Source organism: Branchiostoma belcheri, unplaced genomic scaffold (assembly GCF_001625305.1).
Source record: "Branchiostoma belcheri isolate BF01 breed outbred unplaced genomic scaffold, Haploidv18h27 scaffold228, whole genome shotgun sequence".
NCBI classification, from domain to species: Eukaryota; Metazoa; Chordata; class Leptocardii; order Amphioxiformes; family Branchiostomatidae; genus Branchiostoma; species Branchiostoma belcheri.
Window position 1 is genome coordinate 263,333 of NW_017803802.1, and position 10,552 is coordinate 273,884.

The window sequence follows — 10,552 nt, forward strand, 5'->3', positions numbered from 1 at the left end:
GTGTACCAAGTAGGGGATAGGAGGTTTATATCTGTTCATCCAACATAGTGGAATGCCCAGTTTCTGCTGCAGTACCAAGGTCAGTCACCAGGAGGCCCATATTTGACCTTGATCTTTGTCTTCCTAAGACTTATCAGCATACCAAATATCATCACAATCCATAAAGGCGTTATGAAGTTATGCTGAGTACAAATTTGCGGAAACACAGACAGAAAGACGCACCAAAACAATACCTCCATTTTTCGTGGAGGTAATTATAAATTAATATACTGCCTGCATTGCGTTAATAACAATTAAGACATGTTCTCCGAGCATTGCGTGCTTGAGCGTAATGGTAGTTGTAACAATCCCAATGGTTCGCTTAATGGTTACTGGATTAACCTTGAATAACAAGGTTACGAGGGGTGTTCAAAAGTTCTCGGCCCGACCTAGAAAACGTCAGGGTAGTAAAATTTGTCTTACACTATTTTTTAATATAGTCCTCTCTAACTGCAATGCACTTGGTCCAGTGATGTTCCAGCTTTGTTTTCCCCTTGTGGAAGAAGGTTGCATCTGGACCCCCCAGATTGGCCTATACCGCATGGATGACATCATTACAATCAAAACGTTGACCACGTAAGTGGAACTTGAGTTTAGGAAACAGGTAGAAGTCCAAGGGTGCTAGGTCAGGTGAATTGGAAGGGTGGGGTTAGACTTCAAAGCCAAATTCGTTTGCTGCTGCCACTGAACCCTGTGCTATGTGGACAGGTGCATTGGTAGCAGGCCAGCTCGGAGCTTTCCTCTCCTTTTCTCTTTGATCGTTGTCCTCAACTGTCGTAATTCTGTTCAATAGTACTCCCCATTGATGCTTTAACCCCTTCGCAGGTAGTCAATCATGATTACTTCCTTACTGTCCCAGAAAACAGGGGCAAAAACCCTGTCAACGGACGAAAGTCGCTAAAACGTCTTGGGAGGCCGAGAAAAATTCTTCCATCCATTATTTGCTCTGTTGTTTTGATTCGGGATGAAAGTGGTGAAACTAGCTCATCTTGGGTGACAAATGTTTTGAGGAAATTGCATGCATTGGACTGAATTCGTTCCTTGAAATGTCCCGCCTGTTTAACTTCTGATGTTCAGAAAACATTCGAGGCACCCACCATGCAGACAGTTTGTTCATCCCGAGGATGTTCGACAAAACATTGTGAACTGAGTCATAACACAGGCCAAAGAACCTGCTACATGTCGGCCAGTCTCACATTTGTCATTTACTACCATGTGATGGGTGGCCTCAACGGGATTGTCCATGGTGCTGATTTGTGGCATCCTGACATATGTTAATCTTTTGTGCTCTCCTTGCCGCGCTTGTAGCTAGCAACCCACTTCTTTATAGTAGTTCTTTGGGTGACAGATCAAAGAAATTAATTAGATGCACAGAATACGACCCCTGACCTCACTTGACCCAGCGGTCATCTGGTTATTGTCATCACAAGTAGCGGGCGGTGGGAGCTCACGTACTCGAGCTCATCTGAATTTTCTCCCACCCACCCACCCGTGGATTCTCATGGTTTAAAACATTAAACTTACCAAGCCCATCTCGCCTCTTTGTCTCTCTATGATAAGCGTTGAGTGTGAGTGCAGATAATTGTTGAAAAAGAAGGGGAGTCATCACCAAGTGTCTTGACCATGTCTTCATGGATTTCCTTAGGGGAGATCCCTTTATATCGATACACGTGATCACAGCACACGCTTCTGTTGCGGCCATTTTGTGATTTCGCCCCAACCCACCCCATTTTCCCGGGGCGTCACGTGCTAATTAATGAATATAAAAATTTGAATTTTTGTGTGCAGTGATGTAAGACGTCATAGTATACAGCTATATCAAAGAATAGGAGTTTGACCTTTATTTTCTAGGTGAGGCCGAGAACTTTTTTGAACACCCCTCGTACCTTTAGAAAGTTCATCCTCAGTCACTATCATCACCTTTTGTCCGACATATTTGATCCTGATAACATTTACACCTGGCATACCCTATGTTCTTAGACTCCACTATTTGCTTTCTTATCATTATTATTAGCGTTGTTATTGTCACTATTATCATTTGCTCACTTATATTTTATGTGTCCGTGGGCATGTTTTTGTTTGTCATTGGTTATGATTGTTTCTTGTTTTATCTGTGTATGTTTGCATAAGTCTTTGATGTTGCTTTAATTGTACTTTTTATTTTATTATGTTTTTAACTTGGACAGGGGGCTAAGACAAAGGCCAGACCTGTTCCCCCTGTCCAATTACATACTTTGTAATGTAATGAAGCTGAAATAAAATAAAAAAAATAAATAAAAAAAATAGCCAGGAACAGCTAGACATTTGGATTTGTAAAGCCGTCGTCACACTGCAAGGGACCTACGTTCGGAATTTGTTGGTCCTCAGTAGGTCGCTCAGTTTCAAATTTAAGCGTTCTCGTTGCCAGAAAATATATTTGTTCTTGTTTGATCAGCTTCGCCGGAGGTCGTTCAACGATTTTGGTGTCGTTCGATTTCCGAGCAGGCGCAGAACCAACCACCGACATCAGGATCTATACATGTATGTAAGTAAGCCGGCGTTTTCGGTAGCAATCCCGCTTCTGTATAGTCCAAGAATGCGCCAAGTTTGCGGTTGTACGAAGATCATACGACGTTTGTGACCTGGCCCTTCGGTTTGGCAGGACTCGGTCATCAGCCGATCCCTAAAACCGTGCTGTGTTCGAGAGAACTCGCCATTTTAACCGACCGTCGACGTGAAAGGCCGACTGTCCTTGCCTTGTATTCAATTCACGGTGAGTTGTTAACCTGTTCTACATAGCGTCCGAACACCTGGCCATAGATTATGAAAACAATTCTAGAATAAACATGGGCATTCCACATGTGCCTACCTTACTGCATCATGGCTCTTTTCTCTCTGCACCATTTATCACTTATGAATTTGTCCCTTTCAACTGTCCCAGGCACGTTTTTACGATAACAGGCACAATGCCAGGTCATAGATCACGGGTAAAGTCCTTTCTGTGCAACTCATCGTGCATCGGTAGCACATATATGTGTATGTATATCCAACGCATGTTTACCTTATATATATACACATCGTGGAACCAAAGTGTAACCCTCACGTTCAAGCTGTTGCATGTTTGTAGTTGCAGTATCTCATGCGACAAGCTGCGTGAATGTTTCGTCTCCATAGACAAGTAGGCTGATGTATGCTTGAAGTATAGCGCTTGGTATTATTAGATAAGTAAAGGGGCAAACTATCTTCTCTTATACCCCTTTACTAGAAATGGGACAACGTATTTATTACCTCCATGAAAAATGGAGGTATTGTTTTGGCGTGTCTATCTGTATGTCTGTGTGTGTGTGTGTGTGTCTGTGTGTTTGTGTTTCCGCAACTTTGTAGTCAGCATAACTTCAGAACGCCTTTATGGATTGTGATGATATTTGGTATGATGGTAAGTCTTGGAAAGACAAAGGTCAAGGTCAAGTATCGGCCTCCTGTTGGATGACCTTGGTACTGCAGCAGAACTTCCGGTTTTTGTATCTTTTGTCCTGAACAAGCTATGGTCTTGACTTTTTGGTGACAGATAGCTTATCCTGTCAGGAATAAGTGGCGTAAGTTTGGTCTCCCTAGCAGCTTGTTCTGGAACTGCAGGTTAGTTTCTGGTAAAAACTTTCAAAGCCAATAAGTCCAAATTGGAACAAGGTATTTTCATTATTTTTAGTGTGCAGGTACCTGAGAGACAGTTGTACATGATTGAATGCAAATTATGCAAATGAGGACTTAATTTGCATAATTAATGAGAAAATTCTATAATTACAGTGTTTCATATAATGGTACTGCTATACATGTAATCTATTTAATCTGTGGCAGGCGGAACATCAACAGATACCAATTATGCAAATGGTGAGCTAATTTGCATAATTAATGAGAACATTTTGTGACTCCTTATTGGTGAATGATGGGAATTTTATACCTCGTGACATGTATAAGTTAATTAAAGGTTAGCACCACTATGCATATATTATGTTAATGTTGATGTTATTTGCATAATTAATGAGGAAATGTTGAAATGAACTATGACAATGCAAGCCCATATTTCATGGAGGTATGAGATCTCGGAACTCTTGTTGTATTCTGTATCCATAACGTATAGTCTTCACGCTTTGTATTCTTTTTTCTCTCCACAGAAAATGGCAAACAGGCGAAATGACCTTACTCTGGGCGGATTGACACACAGGCGGTGGTGTATAGTCTTCTTGTTGGGAGTTGGAAGCTTGGCGTTGTATTTTATCCAGGTATATAATGTTATTTTTAGAATATACCCCTGGGAGGTGAAGTAAACAATGGACACCTGTAGAAAGCTTTCATTCACGGGACCATTTAGTAATTTTACAAGATGGTGGACGTCATGGACCAGAAAAGACAAAGTGATTATATGAAGTTGGATCGTGCGGGGCAAACGGTAGCGTGTTCGTCTCAGAACCAAGAGGTCCCGGGTTCGAATAATGCTTTGTCACCGATCTTGTGCCTTTTACACGATTTTCCTAACTTCACTCAGGTAGAATAAGTACCTAGCGTCTGTTAGGGACGTCCCTCGGGATGATAGGGGAGAGCCACACCCCGCGCACGTTAAGGCGCACCGCACCTTACGAAAAAGAGTAGGGGATGCCCCGGTGCGCGATGGTAAGAATACTACAGTATGGAGTTGGTCATTCACTTCAAATCACCCTGAAGAAATAATCAAGGCCGTACGTGCTGCTATTTACATCATCACCCGGACGGAGGCCTGGCTGGCGAACCTAGCTAGTTTTAAGCTAACGAAAAGTATGTCACCCCGTAAGGTATTATAAACCCCGACCAATACGGTCGACCGATGATGATGATAAATTATATGTAACAATAGGTACTGCGTGTCGGCTGGAGTTAAGTTGTTGACAAGGGAACGATCCGACAAACTTGAGTTGATTTCACATATTTTGTGGATGTACGCTGTACTCAAACATATTAGCTTCAATTTTTGTAGGTAGCTTGTGCGCCATATTATAAATTTTGACGCCTCTCAGTTTGTGTGTTCTTAACAATGTTAATCCCTATAGGGATATATATATGAATGAAAATAATCTTACAAAATTACGTAAAAGAGGCCAGCAGAGCAGGGGGGATTTTTTTTACCAAATTATACGTCTAGTCTAGAAAACAGCAGACAAATATGCATGTCCTTCAATTACAGGGTACTCCATGGAAAAACAACCGGATGATGAAAACGCACTGGTCTACTGAGAAATCTCACAGCGTGCCTTCATATCTCAACCGATGGAACCATTTAGTCATCAACACGGAAAGTGATAAACTAGTGATCACTGTTAAAAACTGGACAAGAAACATTCTGGTTTCTGACTTCACAAACAAGCTGGGTCTCAGACTTACGGTAAAAGAAAAACGTCGAAGCCCACAAAAATCATCTACATCTACAACTTTGATTCCCAAAGTTAGGAAGCAAACAAACAAAATTCTAACTTTAAAAAGCAACAATGAATCGCAATCTTTCGAAAAGGCTAACAGAAGTCAAACCACTACACCAACTAAAACAAGAGAGAAATTATTTTCTCCCGCAGTTTATGTGAAACAGTTTGAGTTTACCTTAGGTTCTGAGTCTATAGGACAATATTCAGTAGGAGACTTGGTACATCTTGTTTTCTCTGCCAAAGATAAGCGAAACAACACGATATCCAATACCGGGGATTTCTTCCGAGGGTCTATCATTAGTGCTGAATCAAAGTCTGGTGCCGTTGGTATCGTCACGGACCACCAGAACGGTACCTACACGGCAACGTTCCGACTGTTGTGGGAAGGGGAGGTTACCATTAGAATCCAACTCGTCCTTCCACGACAAACTATTGATGTCATAGAAAAAAACAGACGCGAGGATCCTTTCGAGATCAAAGAAGAGATGGTCACTTTCCAGAAAAGATTTGCCGTGGGAAAACGTAACGTCGATACCCAGTGTAACGTAGACCCGGTCATCTTTAAAGACAGTCCAGTTTGTGACTACTCTGACCTGCATGCTGGCGTGCGGTGGTATTGTGTAAAACCTGACAACATCTCCTGCAATACTTCGGGATATCTCTCTAGGCTGAGGTACAAGAAAACTAAGTTGAGGGCTGGAGAGGAAAAGCTTTTTGGCAGGTAATATTTGACACATAAAACAGCGAGCAGATTATTAATCGCACTGATATCCAAGACCTTTGTCGTGGTAACCAACTCCGACAAATTGTACATGCACCCACTAGACTAGATGCCACCTTGGATTTAATCATTACCAATCTTGAGGATATGTACATGTATCTTCAACCGTCATTGCTACCACCCCTGGGCTCAAGTGACCATAAGATTCTGAACCTACGGCCCAAATCCCAGGTTAGGTTAACCATGACAAAGACAAAAGTCCTCAGACCCATGCCAGATTCCTGCATCAGATCCTTCGGCCGATGGCTAGTAAGCCATGAATGGACTGAAGTCCTATCAGCAACAGACGCACAGTCCATGACGGACGCCTTTTACCAAACCATGCACAGTAAGATTGATCAGTACTTTCCGGAGAAGACAATAAAACTGCATAGTACTGACAAACCATGGATCAGTCCTAAAATCAAAAGTCTTATACATCAACGTCAACAAGCCTTCAATGCTAATGAACACGACAAGTACAAGTTACTACGCAACAAAGTGCAGAATGAAATAAAAAAAAGCAAAGAAAAGCTTCTACAAAGATCAAGTAAAAGCCTTAAAGAAAGAAAACCCCTCTAAATGGTACCAGCAAATTAAGGTTATGACCAACACGACAGGGACAGGACTCACTCTCAACGTTGAAGGTACAACACCTGGGGATAGGAAATCTATCGCCAATGCAATTAACGAGACATTGAGCGCTGTAACCTGCTCCCTGGACCCATTGGATAAAACCAGATTACCCGTATTCCTCCCAGCAAGGCCTGTTGACGAGATTCTACCGTGGCAGGTGTACAACAAACTACAGCACATCAATGTGAGAAAGGCTGCGGGACCGGATGGCCTTTCCAACAGGGTCATTAAGCACTTCGCGTACGAGATCTCCACACCAGTAACAGCCATTTTGAACGCTTCTCTATCTGAGGGGGTCGTCCCCGAACAGTGGAGACAGGCGAATGTTGTACCGCTGCCCAAAACGCGCCCGCCGTCGATCAACGAGTTAAGACCCATATCTCTTACACCCACCTTGGCAAAGATAGCGGAGGCGTTCATATCCAAACAACTTTATACAGATATCAAGTCCAATATCGACCCAAACCAGTATGAATGCCTTCCTGGCGTTCTACAACACACTGCCTTGTAGACGTTGTTAACCAGCTGACAAAAACTTACAGACAAGAGAGGAACAGTTACTACCTTGGTAACAACTGACTTTGCTAAGGCTTTCGATAGAGTAGATCACAGCCTAGCTGTCTCAAGTCTACTCGATCTGGGACTAAGAAGCTCTCTCGCCAAATGGATTTGCTCCTTCCTCACTGCCAGGCAACAGAGAGTAATGTACAAGGGGGTGTATTCTGACTGGAGGGAGACTACTTGTGGCCTTCCACAAGGAACTGTTTTAGGCCCACTGCTATTTCTCGCTCTGATCAACAGTGCAAACGAGAACTCCTCCGCTAGGCGGTGGAAGTTCGTTGACGATCTTAACCTTGCGGAGAGCAGAATGATCGGGGATACCTCAACCATTCAGACAGACTTAAACCATCTTGAGCAATGGGCAACATCGAGGAAAATGCAGCTCCATCCAGGGAAGTGCAAAGCTATGCACGTGTTTTTCACAAGAACTCCCCCTCCACTGCCGTCCTTATCCATTGCTGGTATACTGTTGGAAGAAGTGAAGGCAGTGAAACTCCTTAGTTTACACCTTCAGGCCGACCTAGGTTGGAATACTCATGTCGATCACGTTGTCAAACAAGGTAGCAGGAAGCTCTTCCTTCTCAAACAACTCAAACAGTTTGACCTCTCTAGGGATGACTTACTCACCTGCTACAAAACGTTTGTCCGTCCGAGCTGTGAATACGCGGCGCCCACCTGGCATCCTGGACTGACTACCAGACAACGTCACAGGATCGAGTATATCCAGAAACGCGCGTGTCGGGTAATACTCGGGTCAGCTTATACTTCATACCCCGAGGCATGTGCAACACTGGACTTACCTACGCTAGAAGACCGAAGGGTCCAACTTTGCCTGAACTTTGCTATGAAAGTTCTCAGATCACAGGACTTCCAACACTGGCTACCGCCCAGGAGGGGCTCCACCACTGAGCGCACCACTCGTTCCAGTAACAAACTGACCCTTACCAAATGTAGAACTGAGCGGTACAAACAGAGTAGCGTCCCATACATGACCTACCTCCTGAACAGTCACTATTTGTGTTAGACACCGTACGTTAAAGTCGTTGTAAATAATGCCTGTGTTAATGCCTGTGTAAATAAATGTAAATAAATGTGTAATGAATTTGCATGTACAACTGGACGCAATTCAGCCTTTGGCTGCAAAGTCCACGTTTTTTTACGAATAAAACACCATTTGATTGATTATTATTGGAATGAGCAGAGCACTTTGGACTAATGCCCCTGGCTGTTTACAGCTTAGAGGTACATATCCAATATTTTGTCAAAAACATCTCTGTTACATAGCGGATCATAATGACCCACAGCGGGGGTCTTCATGCTTCGTTAAAAATGGAAAAATCTCAAGATTTAATCCAAAGATCTCAATATTTTAGACGAAGTCTGTCCATAACGTCAAATAGTTGTATTGGAATAATTTTTTTTCGTGTTGATTTATGGTAATATTTTATGTCATATATAGAAATTTGGTGTCCGAGCCAAAAGCACAAGGTATTAATAGAATATATTTCCCGTGGGCGATGTAAGTGTAATAAACATTTGGTGGTTAACGTTATTAAATTTCATTCATATTGTTTAGTTTTAGGAATACTTAACGTTACATATCTAGAGTCTTGTGTTGTGTTATGTTGTTTAATTATTTCTATTTATTGGTTTTGCTGTTATTGCAATTCATACTGTTGTCGTACGTCTCTGTTTGATTTCAGGTTCTACAAATATATGTAGTGTTTAACTTATATCGTTATGTTTTTTTTTTAATTTACTATAGAGGTAACCATGCATGGAAAATGCCACTCAACAGGAATGTTACAAAGGGTAAGATGTCTTCCTTAAAGTATATATGAAACCAAAATACAAATTCTAATTACCTTTAAAGGTATCAATTAATTTTAACACACGTGCATTATACATAATTTTTCTATCATTGAACATCCTAACATTTTTCTCTTTTGTCTGTTTTCCAAACAGGTCGTGATCCTTTGGCCAATCGCAGTCGTTGTGTCAGAGGACTCGGGACTCCACAAATATCCGGGTTTTTCCAAGATGGCGTCTGGAACTCTCTTGTCTGCAAGAACAGACATTTCTCTGACAAAACAGCCTGGCAGCAATGTCTGTCTGGAAAAACTTTACATTTCATCGGTGACTCCACCATTCGGCAGTGGTGGGAACATTTGGTTCGAATTTTGGAGATGAATGAAACACGTTTTCCTGGCGTCATCCACAACACAGGGCCGCTGCTCGCCCGTGATTATTTGAACAACATAACGGTAAAATTTCAAATCCACGGACCGCCTCTTCGTTTTGGCTGGACTCAAGAGTTTCACATCAAATATCTTGCCAACGCCGTTGATGAAGTGAGTGGGGGACCGGGCGATGTGGTAGGTATAACAATCTGGGCACACTTCACTTCCTTCCCTGTAAATGTTTACAGAGAAAGAATCAAGGCCGTGCGTGCTGCGATAGAACGTTTGCTCCAAAGAAGCCCGGAGACTCTTGTGGTCATCAAATCTGCCAACACGAACACTGGCAATATGCTGTATGAAGGAGACTGGCTAGCGCATAGGTTGGACATGGTAATGCGGGAAACGTTTCGTGGGTTAAACGTTGTTCTTGTGGATGCTTGGGAAATGACGAGTGCGCAAAACTGGCACACAGATAACCTTCACCCTGCTGAGGACATCATTGTCCAAGAGCTGGAGTTTCTTTGTTCATTTATTTGTCCCTGGCCTCCATCTTGAACAATCTCTCGCTGTTACGGGCTAGAACGGGCCTCATTTAACTCGAGAGAATCATCCCCATATCCAGAACTATTGATTATAAAGCATATATTTAAAAAGACTGAGGACTACATACCCTCAGAATACAAAGTTTTCAGCACTTGAAAGTCTGTCCCCGAGATGCACAAGGTACATTCAACTCTTAGATTGTTAGAAAGATCGGACCTACATTGCTACATTGTTCTTGCTGCGTTCAGGCTCTAAAATAACGGTTAATCAACTTGACAAAACAAACCTGATTCAATAATCACAATTAACTCTTTAACGAATTAATATCAATATCTGATGGAGTGGAGTATTTCTTTAATATCTAATGTGGTTGTGAAATGGTGTTTAAGCTTCATTATGTAGTT

At 42.3% G+C, this 10,552-nt stretch overlaps 2 protein-coding genes across 2 annotated transcripts in view; one reads left to right on the forward strand and one right to left on the reverse strand.

The window, feature by feature from the left end:
* Window positions 1–2,961, reverse strand: part of LOC109470510 — a 14,991-nt gene extending 12,030 nt beyond the window's left edge. Inside the window, exon 1 of the mRNA XM_019769471.1 lies at window positions 2,888–2,961. The gene's annotated coding sequence lies outside the window, so the exon portion shown is untranslated. The remainder of the gene's footprint in view (window positions 1–2,887) is intronic.
* A 1,641-nt stretch (window positions 2,962–4,602) lies between these two features.
* LOC109470511 (NXPE family member 3-like) lies at window positions 4,603–10,542 on the forward strand. The gene is made up of 5 exons (XM_019769472.1): window positions 4,603–4,661; window positions 5,596–6,156; window positions 6,480–6,498; window positions 8,399–8,413; window positions 9,375–10,542. The coding sequence occupies exons 1-5, from the start codon at window positions 4,603–4,605 to the stop codon at window positions 10,158–10,160; spliced, it is 1,440 nt and encodes a 479-aa protein (XP_019625031.1). The 3' UTR covers window positions 10,161–10,542.
* Window positions 10,543–10,552: the final 10 nt, after the last annotated feature.

Coding starts and splice junctions, on each gene's coding strand:
- LOC109470511 (XM_019769472.1), top strand. CDS start 4,603: ATGATAGGGGAGAGCCACACCCCGCGCACGTTAAGGCGCACCGCACCT. Junction 4,662..5,595: donor ACCGCACCTTACGAAAAAGA/GTAGGGGATGCC, acceptor AACTAAAACAAG/AGAGAAATTATTTTCTCCCG.